The 20,226-nt window shown below is 41.2% G+C and overlaps 1 protein-coding gene across 1 annotated transcript in view; it reads left to right on the top strand.

Moving 5' to 3' along the window:
* Window positions 1-11: 11 nt before the first annotated feature.
* Window positions 12-20,226, top strand: part of LOC134348335 (sentrin-specific protease 2-like) — an 84,710-nt gene continuing 64,495 nt past the window's right edge. Inside the window, exons 1-6 of the mRNA XM_063051529.1 lie at window positions 12-180; window positions 7,788-7,843; window positions 12,922-13,061; window positions 14,462-14,537; window positions 16,385-16,460; window positions 17,000-17,120. Of these exons, the coding sequence (XP_062907599.1) occupies window positions 65-180; window positions 7,788-7,843; window positions 12,922-13,061; window positions 14,462-14,537; window positions 16,385-16,460; window positions 17,000-17,120 (585 nt within the window). The 5' untranslated portion in view covers window positions 12-64. The remainder of the gene's footprint in view (window positions 181-7,787; window positions 7,844-12,921; window positions 13,062-14,461; window positions 14,538-16,384; window positions 16,461-16,999; window positions 17,121-20,226) is intronic.

Genomic DNA, 20,226 nt, shown 5'->3' on the forward strand with positions numbered 1-20,226 from the left:
CACTACGCCTGCGCGTCTGCTCTTGTTCCCACGGCAACGGGAGGCCTGGGGCCTTGCAGCTCCGATGTACCAATGGATTCGCGGCAATTTCTCCTCGCTCTTACCCCCCGGGCCGGAACCTCCACCACCCGGCGTTTCTAACCGCACCGGTGCCGGCTCTTTGAAAAGAACCTACGAGAGGTGGGTGTGAGAAGCGGGCGGGTCTACGGACGTGTGGGGGCGTTAACCAAGCGTATATCTGCAGTTCACGAGCTCGGGCCTCTTATTGTTCATTCGCAGCTTGTGGACTACTAACCATTGTCATGTGTATCTTAGGCTCCAAATAATAAGAAAAACACGTAACCCAGATTCCCACCGCTGCTGAACCATCAACCATGGCTTCTATTCCTGTACGCTTGACTATTCCTATGCATTCTTGGTGGTTGCACCTCACAAGGTCATGGTGTACGTATTGAGCAACTTTTTGTCGGATTTTAGACCTACCTCAAAGTGACAGATGGACCCACAGGGGAATACCCAAGTACTAGCAATCCTCTGCATCCGAACAGCAGATTGTGCCCCAAAACTTTAGTGGGTTCGCCTCACTCCATTTGCAAGCTTCTCCCCAATTAGAGTAGTATTTTCCACTCCTTTTGTCTTGAGATTTAAAGAATAATGTTACAATAATTTGCCGTTTAGGAACTAAGTACCGTGACAGTCGTTTGTTGTGTCCATTTTTTGGGAAAATGTACCTGTGAAGTGCTTTAGAAAGTTAAAACTGCTACACAGACTCGTTGCTATTTTTCAAGTTTTGCTGTTACATTAATTACTGTTCAGTAGACAGCGCTATAAATGTGTCTCCAAACCTTCAGAATTTTATGTTAAAACTACATTGTGTGCAAAGATTTAACAATGAAATAAATACATTGCAATGTCACTCCAGTCTTTAAGAAGAGAGAAAGGCAGAAAAGAGAAAATTATAGGCCAGTTTGCCTGACTTTAGTGGTTGAGATGATGTAAGGATGAGGTTTTGAGGTACTTGGAGGCATATGATAAAGTTGGCCAAAGTCAGCATGGTTTCCTTAAGGGGAAATCTTACTTGACAAATTTGTTAGAACTCTTTGGGGGGTGGGGGGAGCAAGCAAGATAGACAAAGGAGAGTTAGTGGAAATTGTTTACTTAGATTTTCAGAAGACCACATGGTGTTACCGGAAAGATACCAGCATGGATAGAAAATTGGCTGATTGGCAGGAGGCAAAGAATTGGAATAAAGGGGGCCCCTTTATGTTTGGTTGTTGGTGACAAGCGATGTTCCACAGGAGTCTGTTTCTTTTCAGGTTATATGTTATATGATAGAATAAATGGCTTTCTGGCTGGGTTTGCAGATGATACTACGATAGGTGGAGGGGCAGGTAACGCAGAGGAAGCAGGGGATCTGCAGGTGGACTTTGACAGGTTAGGAGAATAAGCAAAGAAGTGGCAGATAGAATATAGTGTAGAGGGTGTGGTTATGCACTTTGGTAGAAGGAATAAAGGCATAGACTATTTTCTAAACAGGGAGAAAATTCAAAAATCAGAGGTGCAAAGAGACTTGGCAGTCCTTGTGCTAGATTCCCTAAAGGTAAACTTGCAGGTTGAGTCAGTGGTACGGAAGGCAATTGCAATGTTAGCATTACTTTAGAGGGGAATATAACATAAGAGTAAGGATGTGATGCTGAGGCTTCATAAGGCATTGGTCAGACACACTTGAAATATTGTGAGCAGCTTTGGGTCCCTTAGAGTCATAGAAAACTACAGCACTGAAACTGGCTGTTCAGCCTTTCATGTGTGGGAGGCAGAGCGTGAACTGTGAGTGGCCCAGAACCTACGTAACAGGCTCTCATTGGCTGACTAAATGTTTACTATAATGGCTGTTGCTCTTGAGAAGTTTTAAGTGTTGTTTAGAATGAATTTTTTGTCATTTAAAAAAATTTCAATAAAAAAATTGAATAACCGCTTTGTAATGAATCAGTGCCATGCGGGTATCGTTATGCAGGGTCTGAGTGTACTCTTTCAATTTTATTTACATCTTTCCTGTACGTAGGTGACCAAAACTGCAGACAATACTCCCAATTAGGCCTCACCAATGTATCATACAACTTCAACATAACGTCCCAACTAGTGTACTCAATACTTTGATCTATAAAGGCCAATGTCTCAAAAGCTTTCTTAACGACCCTATGTACCTGTGATACCACCTTCAATGAGTTGTGGTCCTCTATTCCCAGATCCCTTTGTTCTCTGTACTCTCCCCCTCCCTCTCCCCCTCCCTCTCCCCCTCTCTCTCTGTAAGATATATCCTGGTTGGTTATCCCAAAGTACAACATCTCATTCTTGTCTTCATTGAATTCCATCTGCCATTTTTCAGCCCGTTTTTTTTCCCCCAGTTGGTCCAGAGTGGTCCAGATCCCACTGCAAGCTTTAATAGTCTTTCTCACTGTCCACTACACTCCCAATTTGCCTTGAAACTAATAACATTATGATCACTACATGCAAAGTGCTCCCCTATACAAACTTCTGTCACCTGCCCTGTCTCATTTCTTAATAGGAGATCAAGTATTGCACACTCTCTCATTGCGACTTCTATGTACTAATTAAGGAAATCTTCCTGAGCACATTTGACAAACTCTATCCCATCTAGTCCTTTTACAGTATGGGAGTCCCAGTCCATGTGGAAAGCTGAAATTATGTACAAGAACAAACTTGTATTTCTTGCCACAATCTGTGATCTCTCTGCAAATTTGTTCCTCTAAATCCCGTTGATTGTTGGGTGGTCTATAATATAGCCCCATTAATGTGGTCATACCTTTCTTATTCCTCAATTCCATTCGTAAAGCCTCATTAGAAAGTTCTCCAGTCTGTCCTGACTGAGCACTATCGTGACATTTTCCCTAACTAGTATAACACCTTCCCTCCCCCTCTATCATGTCTAAAACAACTGAACACTGAAACATTGAGCTGCCAGTCCTGCCACTCCTGCAACCAAGTCTCACTAATGGCTAACTATATCATAATTCCATGTGTTGATCCATGCCAAGAGCTCATCTACTTTTCCTACAATGCTTCTTGCATTGAAATATACACAGCTGAGAACATTGGTCACACCATGTTCAACTTTTTGCTTCCTGACTTTGTCTGAGGTCTTAACAATATCTGTCTCCATAACCACTCAACTATCTGTTCTGGCACTCTAGTATCCATCCCCCTACAACTCTATTTTAAATCCCTCCTGCAGTACTAGCAAACCTTCCCGCAAGAGCATTAGTCCTCCTCCAGTTTAGGTACAAACCTTTTCTTCTGTACAGGTCCCACCTTTCCTGGAAGGGACCCCAATGATCCAAAAAACTGGACCCCTCCCTCCTCCACCAACTCCTTAGCCACATGTCAAATTGTATGATTTTCCTATTTCGGTCCTCATGAGCATGTGGTATGGGTAGCGATCCTGAGATCCTGGTAGTCCTGTCCTTTAACTTAGCACCTAACTCCCTGAACTTACTTTGCAGAACCTCGCCCCTCTTCCCATCTATGTCATTGGTACCTATGTGGACCATAACCTCTGGCCACCATAACCACCCTCCCACTTAAGAATGCTGTGGAGTCGATCTGAGATGTCCTAACCCTTGGCACCTGGGAGGCCAACCAGGAATCTCATTCTCATCCACAGAACCTCCTTTCTGTTTCCCTAACTAACAAATCTCTTATCAACACAGCTTGCCTCTTCTTCTCCTTTCCCTTCTGAGTCACAGAGTCAGATTCAGTTCTGACCACTGTCACTTTCCTCAGCTAGGCCATCCAACCAACAGTATCCAAAGTGGTTTACCTGTTGATGAGAGGGATGGCCATAGGGTACTCTGCACTGGCTGTTTAACCTCTTTCACCCTCCTGACTGTCACCCAGATTCCTGTGTCCTGCACCTTAGGAGTTCATCTTGATCTTGATCTAGCTTCAGCTCTTAACACAAAGTGTTAGAAGCTGCAGCTGGATGCTGTTCTTGCAGGAGAAGTCATCAGGGATGCTGGAGGTCTCACTACCTTCCCACATCCCACAAGAGGATCATACCACTATCCTGCCTGGCATCTGTATTGCCCTAGCTGTACAAGAGGAAATAATTAATAAACTGAACACTATCTTTATCTGACAATAGATGTACTGGCATTGGAGAGGGTCCAGAGTGGGTTCAGGAGAATGATTCTGAGAATGAAAGGGTTAATGTATGAGGAGCATTTGATGGCTCTGCGCCTGTACTTGCTGGAGTTTAGAAGAATGATGGGGTAACTCATTGAAACCTATCAAATATTGGAAGGCCTGCGCAAAGTGGATGTGGAGAGGATGTGGGTGAGTCTGGGACTAGAGGGCACAGCCTCAGAGTAGAGGGACATCCATTTAGAACAGAGGAGAGAAGGAATTTCGTTAGCCAGAGGGTAGGAAATCTGTGAAATTCATTGCCGTGGACAGCTGTGGAGGCCAAATCATTAAGTATATTTAATGCAGAGGTGAATAGGTTCGTGGTTAGTCAGGGCAGCAAAGTTTATGGGGACATGGCAGGAAAATGGGGTTCACAGGGATAATAATTCAGCCATGATGGAACAGTGAACAGATTCGATGGGCCAAGTGGACTAATTCTGCTTTTATGGTTTATGATCTTATATTCATAAGGACTATCATGACTACTTATTCAACTGCCTGCAGGCAATTTTTTAAACCAAATTACAGATGGATATGAGCATTGGAGTAGTAAATAATTAAGCATGCCAAATACGATTTTCTGGAGAATATGGCCCTCTAACTGAATGAAGCTGAAATTTTTATTTTGGAAATAGTTTGCTGAATTAAAAACTTAAAATGCTGTAAAAGCTCAGGTCAGACACCATCAATGGAGAGAGAGCTTGTCAACAATTTGGGTCTGCAATCCATCATCAGAACCAGAAAGAACCAGTTTTCAGTAGAAGAGAAAGGCAAGGGATTTGTTTGTGATAGGACGTGTTGAAATGGCTTAATGACTATTTAGTTAACAGCACCTTAAGCTGAAGACACAAGAGACCAACAAATGCTAGAATTTAGAGCAAAAAAAACAAACTGCTGGAAGAACTCAGCAGGTTGAACAGCATCTGTTGGGTGGGGAAGTAATTGTTGATATTTTGGGTCAAAACTCTGCATCAGCACATTAAACTTAAGCTGTTTGATCTGTGTAGCAGATAAGGTAATGGCATTTGCCCAGTAGTTAGACAATGAGTAGGATAAAGCAAAACTGCTCAGTATGAGGAAAGAAAATAAACAAAAAGCACTGGAAACGCTGGACAGATCAGGCAGCATCTGCGGATTGAGAACCAGTTAAAGTTTCAAGTAAAGGACTGTTATCAAACCTGAGAAAAATAAATAAGTGAGTCTGTTAATCAGCAAAATGTGGATGAAACAAAGGTAATTTGTCGGATAAAACGAAGGGATAAGGTTCAGTCATTATCTTTGTGTAATGTTGCTTTTATGGTTTTTGAGAGAGTGGGAGATGCCCAACAGGCTAGAATATGCATAGAAAAGAAAGAAAGGATAGCAGGCAGAAGCAGTTCTTGTATACACAGGAAAGAACAAAAATATGTTATAGTAACACACAAAATGCTGGAGGAACTCAGCAGTTCAGGCAGCATCTGTGAAGAGAAATGAAGAGCCAACATTTCTGGCTGAGACCTTTCATCAGGACTGTGTTCCTCTGGATTTCCAGCATCTGCAAAATGTCTTGTGTTTATGATATCTAAAGCTGTGTCCAAAAGGCTTTATTGTGTCTTGATGGAAGATGAGGTGTTAGGTCATTTGCCTAAACCATGAAGAAGGTATCTTCCTGAGCACATCCATTTCCTTGTATTTGTTTGAGTGCTTCTATAATAGCAGCAGCAGGCTAGGTTACATATGAGTTACGTGTTACCATGGTCAGTGTTGTTCCTTGAATTTGCGTTGGGTCTTATTTTAACAGTGCAAGACGCCACAAGCAGATAAATCAGAGTAGGAGTGGGATGGAGAATTAAAGCAGCAGACAATGGAAGCTCAAGGTCATTCCTGCATCCTGATTGCAGATGATCCATAAAGTGATTGCCCAAATTATGCTCTTCTCACCCTGTCTCTTGCAAAAACGCCATCCCCTTCTCGCAATTCCTCCGTCTCCGCCACATCTGCTCTCACGATGAGGCTTTTCATTCTAGGACGAGGGAGATGTCTTCCTTTTTTAAAGAAAGGGGCTTCCCTTCCTTCACTATCAACTCTGCTCTTAAACGCATCTCCCCCATTTCACGTACATCTGCTCTCACTCCATCCTCCCGTCACCCCACTAGGAATAGGGTTCCCCTGGTCCTCACCTACCACCCCACTAGCCTCCGGGTCCAACATATTATTCTCCGTAACTTCCGCCACCTCCAACGGGATCCCACCACTAAGCACATCTTTCCCTCCCCCCCCCGCATTCCACAGGGATCGCTCCCTACACAACTCCCTTGTCCATTCGTCCCCCCCATCCCTCCCCACTGATCTCCCTCCTGGCACTTATCCGTGTAAGCGGAACAAGTGCTACACGTGCCCTTACACTTCCTCCCTTACCACCATTCAGGGCCCCAAACAGTCCTTCCAGGTGAGGCAACACTTCACCTGTGAGTCGACTGGGGTGATATACTGCGTCCGGTGCTCCCGATGTGGCCTTTTATATATTGGCGAGACCCGACACAGACTGGGAGACCGCTTTGCTGAACATCTACGCTCTGTCTGCCAGAGAAAGCAGGATCTCCCAGTGGCCACACATTTTAATTCCACATCCCATTCCCATTCTGACATGTCTATCCACGGCCTCCTCTACTGTAAAGACGAAGCCACACTCAGGTTGGAGGAACAACACCTTATATTCCGTCTGGGTAGCCTCCAACCTGATGGCATGAACATCGACTTCTCTAACTTCTGCTAGGCCCCACCTCCCCCTCATACCCCATCTGTTACTTATTTTTATGCACACATTCTTTCTCTCACTCTCCTTTTTCTCCCTCTGTCCCTCTGAATATACCTCTTGCCCATCCTCTGGGTCACACCCCCCCTTGTCTTTCTTCCCGGACCTCCTGTCCCATGATCCTCTCGTATCCCCTTTTGCCTATCACCTGTCCAGCTCTCGGCTCTATTCCTCCCCCTCCTGTCTTCTCCTATCATTTTGGATCTCCCCCTCCCCCTCCAACTTTCAAATCCCTTACTCACTCTTCCTTCAGTTAGTCCTGACGAAGGGTCTCAGCCTGAAACGTCGACTGCACCTCTTCCTACAGATGCTGCTTGGCCTGCTGTGTTCACCAGCAACTTTGATGTGTGTTGCCCAAATTATGCTTCATTTTTCCAGTATAGAAAGGGCCACAATGTGAGCACTCAATGCAATACCTTATATTGCTATATTTATACTGTATTCTTGGTGCAACTGTAACGAAACCCAATTTCCTTCGGGATCAATGAAGTATGACTATGACTATGAAAGAGATGCAGGTGAATCGCTGTCTGGGTCCAAGAATGACAAGAAGAGATCTCTTCAAAATGCAGGGAAGGGAGTGTGTGTCCAGCGCTGGAGTAGGGGGAAACTGCAGTTTATTAAATGTGGAAGGGCCAGGGGAACTCTGTTCTTGTTCTGTCCAGAGGGAGAAAGGGTGAGAGTACAAGTGCAGAAAATAAATGAGATGAGCTGTTCCAAGGACTGTGTCTACTGCGGTAGAGGGGAAGTCATGGCTAAGGAAATTTCTGAATATTGTCTCTTGCTCTAGTGTCCAGGCTTCCAATGATGAAACTGAATGGACATCAGTAAAGAGGCAAAAGCTGGGTAAGGTTTTTATGTTAATACCTTTATTAAGCTAAATATGTTGTATAAACAGTTTTTCAGCTACACTTAAACAAAGTCCTGTTTTGACCATACCCAGAGTTCCATGAGCAGTTCAATTACAAAGGGAGTGATAAAAATTTGGAACTTGATTGTCAGCTTTAATTCTTGAGATTGATGGGTTTTATATTCATCAAAGTTGTGAAATAATATGAGAAAAAGGAGTGTGATTTAGGTCACAGATCACACACATTCTCAGTGTATTTAGTGGCTATATTTAATAAAAAAAGACATTTCCCTCTCTCTGCCTCAAAAACTGTGTTTGTTCATTTGCTTCTTTGGCTTTATGGTAAATTGGCTCACATGCTACCTGTTTTCACAATGCGTGGAACCTTTACTGAACAGATAGGATTTTGGACAGAGTAAGTGATTAGTATAAATTGGAATCATGGCCATGTGCAATGAGTTAATATCACAGTAACTCTGTCAAGAGCCTGTTGATTTAAGTTTCATACTGACGTTTCACATAAGACATAGTCATACAGCACAGGCACAGGCCTTTTGGCCGTTTACACGAATCTGACACTAACCCATTTTATTCTCCCCATGTTGCCATCAACTCCTGTCCTCCCACTCACACCATACTTGTGTTGCTGACCAACAGACTAGGGATAATTTACGCAGGCCAATTTATTTAATAACTTGAGTGTATTTAGGGATGTGAAAGGACTCGGAGTATCTAAAGAAAATTTGCATCGTCACATGGAGACAGCATAAACTCAACATGGATAGCATCAGAGGCCAGGATTGAAACCAGGCCACTAGAGATGTACCAGTCCCACTCCAAACGTTGAATTGAGATAACTGAAATGTTATTAGATCATGGTTTTTCTTTAGCTGTCCCCTTTCAGGGGAAAAAAATATTTTGCGAGATGCTAGGCAAAAATGGAGTGAGTTTGAAAAGATTCAGAGTACATTTGCGGTTAAAAATGAAATAAAATGGGAGCATTTGAAAACATTAAGAAAGAATAAATGTTTGGGAAGGAGCTCCAGAGAATTTAGGCTTATTGCAGTTGCCAGTAATCCACTAGTGGATGTAGGAGAAGAGACTGAGATTGTATTACAGGGGAAGAGGATGACCACTAGCTACATAGGCTTGGGGGAGATTACTGTGGTGTTGGGTATTGGAAGCTAAGAAGGAAAATCTTGCATTAGTTTTGTTTTGGAGGAAATGGAGCTTTGGAAGGCAAGGATAATGGTTCGTTCATCAACATTTGAAATGAAGCAAGACTGTTTTGAGCGATATTTAGTGGCCACTGTTTGGTACAGCTGTACACTTGCTTGTTAATGCAAATATCTAATCAACCAATCATGTGGCAGCAACTCAATGCCTAAAAGCATGCAGACATGGTTAAGAGGTTCAGTCGTTGTTCAGACTAAACGCAGAAGAAATGTGATCTAAGTGATTGACCATGAAATGATTGTGGTGCCAGATGAGGTGGTTTGAGAAACTGCTGATCTGCAATTTTCACGTACAACAGTCTCTACAGCTTACAGAGAATGGTGTGATAAACAAAAAAAAATCCAGTGAGCTGCAGTTTTTTGTGTTTAAAAAAAAGTGCCTTGTAATGAGAGAGGTCAGAGGTGAATGGCCAGATGGTTCAAGGTGACAGTAACTCAAATAACCACACATTACAACAGTGGTGTGCAGGAGAGCATCTCTGAATGAACAAGATGCCAAACCTTGAAGTGGATGGGCTACAGTAGTAGAAGACCATGAACGTACACTCATTGGCCAGCTTATTAGCACAGGGGGTACCTAATAAAGTGGCCACTCAGTGTATATTACCTATCTAACACTGTATGAGTATCCCTTTTGAGCTGCAGTATTATACTGATGACTTAAACATGCACTATTGGTATAAATATTTCACTAAGATGCAGAACAAATAAGTCTGTACCATAATGTTTACAGTATTTTTGCACGTCTTTCACTGAATAATGTAGGCATAATAGAAAGGTAGGTGCAGGTCAGTTAGTAAAAGACATGTTTACTAATGTTGTTCCTTTATTTAGGAATGGCTGCAGGGATAAGTCAGGTAACTATAGATGCGAGTGCCTTATGTTGGCAGTAGGGAAATTATTAGAGAAGGTTCTAAGGGATAGGATTAATGGAATCAGTGGATTAATCAGGATCAGTGCAGTTTGGCCCAATTAAGTGATTGCCCTAACTAGCTAAAGTTCCATGGAAATAGTTAAAAAGGTATAAAAAAGACAAACTACCTCTTAACTGAGTAAAAAAATATGTATTTAAATAAAATACAGAACAAATTAGGACAGTACTCATACTACTATTGTACTATAAAACTGTATATTATTTCCTAATAGTTATCAACAGAGGCATTCATCCAGTGTATGCTACCATGTTTTTCTGATTAACCTGTAAATTTAAAAAAATCAGTGCAGACACCTAGTGCAGATAGTGGACTGCCTTCATATAATGCTTCTGATGATTGCATCCTCTGAATCTTCATTTTGATTTCAACATTCAAGATGATTGTCAATACCTTCAAATTCTTAGTAGTTCTTAACTTCTTGAAGTAGTGAAATCATTTCATTTTCACTCCCAGCTGTTTCTGGCATCTCCACGCCTGAATGCTGGAAACTGCAGTGAGCAAATTAATTCTGAATTGTCTTACTGTTTATCAACTATCAGTGACAAAAACTACTACTTTTTCAACACAAACTTAAGCAAATGACGCTATATTAAAACTGTTCCCTCTAAGTACAGTGTAGTGTCTAACAGCCATGCAAGTGCACACAATTGACATTAGTTACAAACTTTAACAACACTCTCCTGTCCCAATTAAGTAGCATAATGTCCCAGAATAAATGATTAATTTTTCTTCTTTAAGAGTTGTCCCAAATTAGTGGCTGCCCCAATTAACCAGAATCCACTGTATTTAGAATGGCAAGGGGAGTTTTTTGATACTCAAACCACCCTGTCTGGCACGAATACTCCATGGTCAAAGTCACTTGGGTCACAATGCTGGGAAAGTTGATGATTAGACTTGTCCAAAACTGGTAGGTAATATAAATTGAGGCTTTCAGTCAATAAAAGAGAAAAATAGTGACACTGTGCAATCATTAAAATGGTGGGTGCAATAGTGCACCTACTTAGTTGTGTGCAGTGTGTGGGGAAGATATTGTGCCAAGGTGGTTTTTCGTCTCCAGGAAGGTAGCTCCCGATTGCTATCATGTCATTCTATTTTATTGGCTCCACTCAACCCTGGAACATCTGGACAATGAAGATGCACACATCAGGATGCTCTTCATTGACTACAGCTCTGCATTCAATGCTCTCAACCCTTCAAAAGTAATCAGTAAGCTCCAAAAGATAGGCCTCAATACCTCCTTGTACAGCTGGATCAAGTTTGCTGATGACACCAGTCATTGGCCAAGTCAAAGGTGACAGCAAATCACCTTTGGAGGGAGATTGAAAATCTGGTGGAATGGTTCCACAATAATAACCTTTCACTCGCTGTCAACGAAAACAAAGAACTGATTATTGACTGGAGGAGGAGGAAACTGGACATCCAAGAGCTAGTTCTCCACAGAGGATCTGGGATGGAAAGGGTCAACAACTTTAAATTCCTCAGCATTATAATTTCAGAGGATCTATCCTAGGTCCAGCATGTAAGTGCCATTACAAAGAAGGCACGGCAGCGATTCTGCTTTCTTAGAAGTTTGCAGAGATTCAGCATGTCATCTAAAACTTTGACAAACATCTGTAGACACAAGAGTATATTGACTGGTTGCATCATGGTCTGGTATGGAAACACCAATGCCCTTGAATGGAAAAGCCTATAAAAAGTAGTGGATACAGCCCAGTCCATCTCAAGCAAAGCCCTCCCTGTCATTGAGCACATCTATATGGAGTAGTGTCACTGGAAAGAAGCATCCATCATCAAGGACCTCCATCATTCAGGCCATGCTCTCTTCTCGTGGCTGCCATCAAGAAGGAGGGACCCACACCACAAGGTTCAGGAACCGTTATTACTCCTCAACCATCAAGCTTTTGAAATATCAGGTTTACTCAACTTCAGTCACCCAAGCATTGATCTGTTCCAAGGACTTTTCATCTCATATTCTCAATATTTATTTGCTGCTGTTGTTGTTGTTTTGGTTTTTCTTTCTTTTTGTATTTGCACAGAGTTTGCACCAGTGCATTTTGGCCCCTTAAGTGGCTACCCCAATTAGCTGAAGTTTCATGGAAATAGTTAAAAAAAGACAAACTGAGTAATAAATTATGTATTTAATTAAAATATAGAGCACTACTAATAGTACTACAGTACTATAAAACTGTATTAGTTTCTAATAGTTACTGAAGGAGGAATTCATCCGGTGTACGCAATGAACAAAATTCGCACAGACACGATACTTCCTTCATATAATAATGTCAACATTTCATCCTCCAAATCTTCATTTTCATTGTAACATTCAGGATGATTGTTTAGTTTCTAACTTGTTGAACTAGTGAAGTTATTACATTTTCACTCCCAGCCATTTCTGGCATCTCCAGGCCTAAATGCTTGAAACCACAGTGAGCAAAATAGTTTGGAATTGTCTTGCTGCTTGTTTCTCGTCAACTATCAGTGACAATGAACACAGCTTTTTGAACATATTTAAAAACTGTTCACTCTAAGCTTAGTGTAGCGTCTAATGGCCACGTGTACACGCAACTGACACTAGTTAGAACCTGTTCGGAAGTTTCCTGCCCCAATTAAGTGGCATAGTGTCCAAAATAAACAAAGGGAATTCCGGCAATATTCTTGATTTTTGTTAACTTTAAGAGTTGTCCCAAATTAGTAGCTGACCCAATTAACCGAAGGCCCAATTTACAAGAATCCATCGTACTTTAATAATTTATTTAGAACCTTGGACATCCTTGCAACGAACTGCAGGTTTTAGCTGGGGCCCTGCAATGTACCTTCAGTCTGTCTTGGCAAGCAAACATGGTAAGAAGAGGGAAATGAAACAAAATTCAGTCACCAGAAGAAAAATTGTTCTTTGTCTTCTAGATGACTTTGTGAATGCTGTTAAGAAGTCTTTAACGACATTTGTCAGCTATATAAAATCAGTGTCACCTTTTGGTTACAAAGTCATGCAAGTAGAATCCATATCTTCGGTGCAGAGGAAATCGAAAGAACCATTGAAACAGGTCAGTGATGTAATCGGTCATGCTTAATTTTTTGAAAATAGTTAAGACAGTCAAAGGAAACCATCATGCTAAATGTATTGTCTGTAATACTGTAACTATAAAGTTATAAATTGTAGAGGAGATCCATGGGGAGTGTATTGGAGCTGTTTCAAACCCATACTCCACAGTTGATCCTTACAATATGAAGAGCCTCTCTGTTACTTCAGTGTATCTGCTATTCAGGGAGGATCATGTCAGTGAATTATGCGTGCCTCATAGATGGATGCCTTGTAGTTTTAAATACTTTTTGTGTTCCCTCTAGTTCCTTATGCAATCAGGCACCTTGAGGATCTGGTTAATAACTGAGAGTCTCAGCATCTGACTTGCATCATTCCAAGTAGCTTGCCATAACCTACCAGTATTCCATTGATTTTGTTCTAGCTTGCTTCTTAATGTTTTTTGCTGCATCTTTAGATAAATGTACAGTAAAGTTAATTTTTTTAAAAAATCTTGGACTTGATGTACTTGAACCATCCTGAATGACCCTTCCCCACTAAGTGACAATAGGCCAGAAATTCCCAACAATCAGCAGAGGTGTTGCATTTCTTTTCCATGGGGGCTCAGAGCACGTCTTTGAATATTGGCTATGGTCAGCCTGGTTATATTGTCCTATGATGTGATTTGGATTAGTGTCTTGTTTCACAAATCAGTGATATACAAGTGACAAGGCTTGTCCAATACAGCAGTGGTGTAATTAGGGCCTCATTCTGGAGATGTTGGCCGGACAGAGGATGCTGACATTGGCAAACTTATCATTCCATTGCATTTAATAAAGGATTTTCAGAGAAGGTATTGGTGATATCTTTACATAGCCTAGGAATTATCTCTCGGTGGTTAGATCTTGTTGATGAATTTTACCATCACCTTCAGTGTGGCAGCGCAGCTGTTGACCTCTTGAGGAGAAGGATATCTGAGAACAAACATGGCACATAACATGATGTACTGGGTAGCAATGAACCCTACCCTCCTGTATTCTCCTGAGTTCCGGACTACTTATAGTAGCACCTTAAATATTGTTCTTTAATGGGCAGATACAGCATTTATGAAAGTTACTGGAACATTGCAGAGGCGATGTCCTTTTTTGAGTCCATTCACCTCATGACCGGTCTTTTAATTATTAATGTGATATTTCACATCTCGCAAGTTAACTCTTTCTCATAAGCCAGTAACTTATAATTTGCATTGTAAGTGAATTTTAGCCCAATTTACGGGATAAACAAGATGGGAAAATATGGAAAAACATTGATTAAGTTAACATTTTAGCGCATTTGGCTATCTAGAATCTTTATTTTTATAATGCAGTAATAGATTATTATGTTTTGTTTATATTAGACATTACTAATACATCTCCCTCCTTTAAGGAACTTTCTTCCTCCCTGACTGATCTTCGTGACTCCAATTCTCGGGACCCTTTATCAAGAGTGGATCTAAAATTGGGTAAGATTAAGTTTACATTTGTTGGTACAGATCTTCCCGTAGTCTGCCACGTATTTCTCCGTAATACTCTATCTCTTGTATATATTAAAGCTTGGACTTGGAGGAAAGTATGCTGTTTCCTTACAGTTCATATTGGAATCTTCAGGGATCTAAGATGATAGATATTAACGTCTAATCATCTAACAAATCTAACTAAACCATCTGATCAGAACCAATGAAGTCTGCTCTTCGTCAATGCTAATGTCGCTGTATCATCTACAATATAGAAAAAGAAATCTATAAAGACAAATACTGGAAATCTGAAATTTAATCAGAAAATATGAAGTAGTTTAGACAGTCTCTGGAGAGAAACTTGCTGAAGATTTCCAGAACTTTTGATGTGTTTTTAGAAATTAAGTTCTACTGTTGCTAAATCACCACTATATTTTAGGGCTCTCTGCCTCAACTTTCATCTTCTGAGATTGATTTACAACCTGCAGTTGTGATAAACCAACAGGTTTTGAAGCTTCTTATTTTGTTCTTATCCGGTTCCCGCTTCTAGTTCTTTGTTACTACTTTTGAGCAGCAGTTTTTGGCATCCCAAATTTTTGATACTAGTTTGACCCTCATTGTGTGCAACTCTGGTTGCTCAAGCATTACAGGAAGGACATAGAGAATTTGAAGAGGGTGCAGAATGTTGCCTGGATGAGTCGGTTTGAACTGTAAGGAAAGGGTGGACAGCCTTGGGTTATTTTCTCGGAGGCATTGGAGTCTAAGGGGAGACCTAATATAATTTCATAAAGTTGTGAAAGGAATAGCTAGCATACGCAGTCAGAATCTTTTCCCCAAGGTGGAAATATTAGAGGACATACATTTTAGTGAGAGGAATATAATAGTATAGGAGACATTTTAGATAGATGTACAGGGAATGGAGGGATATGGATCCTGTAAAGGCAGACAAAATTTAGTTTGGCATCATGTTCAGTGTAGACATCACAGTCTGAAGAGCCTGTTCCTATGTTGTATTGTTCTATCTCCTATGGTCCTAACCTTTGTTTCCTCTCTGCCTAGATTTACCATTATCTTTTGCCTCTCACCTCCATATCCACTATGATCCCTTGAAGCTTCTTTCCAATCATAGGCTATTTATTTGGTTTGTAATATAGTTTCCCTGGACACGTTGTCTCAGTCTAGAGCAAAGGCATGGGAGCTAGGTTCTGTATTGAGGCACAGTAATGGGCTGGTGAACAAGAGAAAATCTGCAGATACTGCTGAGTTCCTCCAGAATTTTGTGTGTGTTGAATGGACTAGGGAAGGCCATTTTTGAACATAAATAAAACAGAGCAAAGTATTTGGAAAATTTGTAAGAAGCCCATGGAGTTGGGAAAATATTGGGTTTCCTGCTTTCTTTGAAAGAAAGTGGGTGGGGATCACTGTTTACAACCTAGTAAAAACCTTAGTCATGCTGATTTAACAAAAATTGTGATGCTGTATTTTGTTAATATGTCCAAGCATCATTAGAAAATTTTAGAGCCATTGTGTATTTCACACTTAACTGTATATCTACATTATTTTTACAATAAATTGATTAATTCTATCTCACTATTCCTTAGAATTGTTCTGATCAGAATGTTTCCATTTAGTGTTGGCATTTTTCTGTATATTTAGTCACAGAGATCTTCCAGTGACAATTTTTACTGTAAGTCAAACAAGGAAAATATAATTAGTGAGATTCAATACTTTATATAATTTAGCACGTTAGATGTGCACCTTTGACTATTCATCGTGTAATTAAAGCAACTTCTTACAAGGATGGTCTGGCCTAAAGATGCAGATTCATGGTGCTTTTTGGTTACTAATTTTGTTAGATATTAACCAGGACCTGAGGAGGGAGATCCGTGGGAATGAAAGAAAAGTGTGTGAATTTGACAAGATAAAGCAAAAGTAAGTATAGCTTGACGTGTAACAAAGTCAAGTTATCAATTATTTTTGTCAGTCTTGAAATGCATTTGTGTGTTTGCAAGCATTGCTTCAGTGATATTATGCAGCAGAGATACAACTAAGTACTTGAGGACAAATCACTAAAACTGCTAGAGAGTAGAATCGCACTGTACAAAAACACTGAGATAGAATTTTAAATTTTAAAATATCTCTATTTTTGTAGGCGATTCTGCTTGCATTTTACCTTAAATGAAATGTAGAGAGAAGTATGTAAGACTAACTGTCCTTTTACTTTAAACAAGTAAAATCTTTCTCCCACCTGAACAGTGTTACTCTTGCTGTACTCCAAAGACATTTCCAGCCAGTTTCTCATGCTGAACAACACACAGCGTTGGGGTCATTATTTGCAACTTCTCATTCCTAAATTGTCCATTGGATGGAACATTGCTCGTGTTCCTGGACAGGGACATATCAAAAGCATTATAAAGGCACTGAGTAAATTTGGAACGGTGCTTAATAAATGCTGTATTTTTCTTTGACAGAAAAGTCCATCAGCTTCCAGGAGAAGCTAGCGAGCTGTGGCCTTTTCCCCGACAGCACCACAGTCTTCCATCTACGCCGCCATCAATAAGGAAAGGTGTCAGGCACAGCACTGTGAACCAGGTGAACAATAGATCTGAAATAATATTAGAAATTGCTGGCAATTCTCACTATTTATCAAGCGTGACTAGACAAGTTGGATTTATTTTCCTTAGAGCAAATGAATTGAAGGGGAACTGATGGAGGTAAGCAAGATTCATGAGAGGCAAGGATATGTTAGATAGATTTAGAATAAGGAGAAAAATTTTCTTACTATGTCCTCAAGCTTTTAACATTATCGGAGGAACAGGTTTTGCTGGAATCTGGAACACCCTGGCTGAGGGGGTGGTGGAAGCAGGTACTCACACAGTATATATCTAGGTAAGTACTTGAATTGCTGAAGCATAGAAAGCTATAGGGTTAGTGCTGGTAAGAGGGATGAGTATAGCTGGGTAACTGATCATTGCCTGGACGTGGTGGGCCAAAGGGCCTATTTGGATGCTGCATAGCTGGGATTGTGAGGCACTCTGGTTTGACAGCATGGAAGGATAATAGTACAAGGCAAAAAAAAGGGCAGTTAGATTAGATTATGAGGACACACAGTCCTCTTTTATTGTTATTTAGTAATGCATGCATTAAGAAATGATACAATATTTCCTGTGGTGTGATATCACAAAACACAGAACAGACCAAGACTGAAAAAACGGACAAAATCACATAATTATAACATATAGTTACAAACAGTGTAACAATACCATAACTTGATGAAGAAGTCCGTGAGCACAGTAAAAGTTCAAAGTCTCTCAAATGTCCCACATCTCACACAGACGGGAGAAGGAAGAACTCTCCCTGCCATGCCAACCACGGTCCGACTCTGAGTCATCTGAAAACTTCCAGCTCTAATCAGCTCTCCGACACCGAGTACCGAGTGCCATCTCTATCCGAACGATTCAACCTCAATCTCTGTCGCCAACAGCAGGCAAAGCCGGGGATTTTGAGGCCTACCCTCTGAAAGATTCCCGACCACGCAGTAACGACAGCAGCGAACGAGCGTTTCAGAAATTTCTCCAGATGTTCCTCTGTACTTTCACGTCCAGTTAGAACACAGAACATAGAACATTACAGCACAGTATAAGCCCTTTGGGTCACAATGTCGTGCCAACCTTTTAACTGCTTCTAAGATCCTTCCCTCCTACATAATCCTCCATGCTTGTGTCATTCACGTGCCTCTCTTAAGAGTTTCTTAAGTGCCCCTAATGTATCTACCTCTACCACCATCCCTGAAACCACTGTTCACTGTGCTTTAAAAAAAATCATACCTCTCACATCCTCCCCCTAAACTTTCCTCCAATACAGGTTTCCCCCGCTTTTTGAACGTTGCCTTTAAGAAACCTCGCTGAGGAAGACCTACATTAGTTACCTATTTTCACTAACAGAAGGTGTTTTCACTGTTACAAAAAAAGGCAGTGCACGAAAAAAGCAGCGCGCGCCCCGAGCAGCCAAGCTCCTCCCCCAGAACTGCATTCTAGCCGGCATTGCTTAAATACGTGCCTCTGAGCAGCTGTTAGCAAGACGAGTTCTAAGGTATCGGAAAAGCCTAAAAGAGCTCATAAGGGTGTTACACTTAGCGTAATGATACTACACTGTACATACATTATTTCTACTTTATATAGGCTGTGTATTTTTATGTGTTATTTGGTATGATTTAGCAGCTTCATAGCTTAAAGGTTACTGGAGAGAGTGTTTCTGCCGAGAGCGCTTGCGCCGTGTCTCTGCCGAGAGCGCTTGCGTGAGATTTTCGCTGTGGAGAACAGTGCAGCAATGATTGTAGAAAAGTATTTCTACTTTATATAGGCTGTGTATTTATCATATCATTCCTGCTTTTACTATATGTTACTGTTATTTTAGGTTCTATGTGTTATTTGCATGATTTGGTAGTTTATTTTTTGGGTCTGCGAATGCTCACAAGTTTTTCCCATGTAAATAAATGGTAATTGCTTCTTCGCTTTACAACATTCCGGCTTACGAACCATTTCATAGGAACGCTCTACCTTCGGATGGTGGGGGGGGGGACCTGTACCTTAAATTATGCCCTCTTTTATAAGCCATTTCTACACTGAGGAAAAAGTCTCTAGGTATCCACTCTATGCCTGTTATCATCTTGTACACCTCAGTCAAGTTACCTCTCATCTTCCTGTACTCCAAAGAGAACTGCTTTAGAGGTCACTCAACCTATTTTCATAAGACACGACCTCTAGTTTAGGCAGTATCCTGGTAAATCTCCTCTGTACCCTCCCTAAAGCTTCTACATCCTTACGATAATGAGGCGACCAGAACTAGACACAACATTCCAAGAGTGGTCTAACCAGGGTTTTAGGGAGCTGCATTGTTACCTCAATCCTCCGACTAATGAAGGCCAACACACCAAAAGCCTTTTTAACAGCCTTATCAGCTTGTGCAGCAACTTTGAGGGATCTATGGACATGAGCCCCAAGTTCCCTCTGTTCCTCCCCACTGCTAAGAATCCTGCCATTAACCCTGTACCATGCTCTGCCTTCTATGGGCAAACCAATTTTGTATCAACACAGCCAGCTTTTCCTGGATCCCATGCCTTTGACTTTCAGAATATGCTTACCACGAGCAACCCTTATCAAAAGCCTTAATAACACCTTATACACCACATCTACTGTCTGCCTTCATGAACACGCTTTGTCACATCCTCGAAGAATTAAATCAAAGATCAAAGTAAATTTAGTATCAAAGTACATACATGTCACCATGTACAACCCTGAGGTATGTTTTCTGCAGGGCATACACAGTAAATCCAAGAAATACAATAGAATCAATGAAAGACTGTGCCCAGCAGGACGGACGAGCAACCAATGTACAAAAGACAACAAACTGTGCAATAAATATCGAGAACATAAGATGAAGAGTCCTTGAAAGTGAGTCCATCAGTTGTGGGAACAGTTCAGTGATGGTGCAAGTGAAGTTATCCCCTCTGGTTCAAGAACCTAATGGTTGAAGGGTAGTAACCGCTCCTGAACCTGGTGATGTGGGTCTTGAACCTCCTGTACCTTCTTCCTGAAGACAGCAGTGAGAAGAAAGCATGGCCTGGGTGGTGGGATCCTTGATGAAGGATATTGCTTTCCTGCGACAGTACTCTTTGTAGATATGCTCAATGGTGGGG

Source organism: Mobula hypostoma, chromosome 6 (assembly GCF_963921235.1).
Source record: "Mobula hypostoma chromosome 6, sMobHyp1.1, whole genome shotgun sequence".
NCBI classification, from domain to species: Eukaryota; Metazoa; Chordata; class Chondrichthyes; order Myliobatiformes; family Myliobatidae; genus Mobula; species Mobula hypostoma.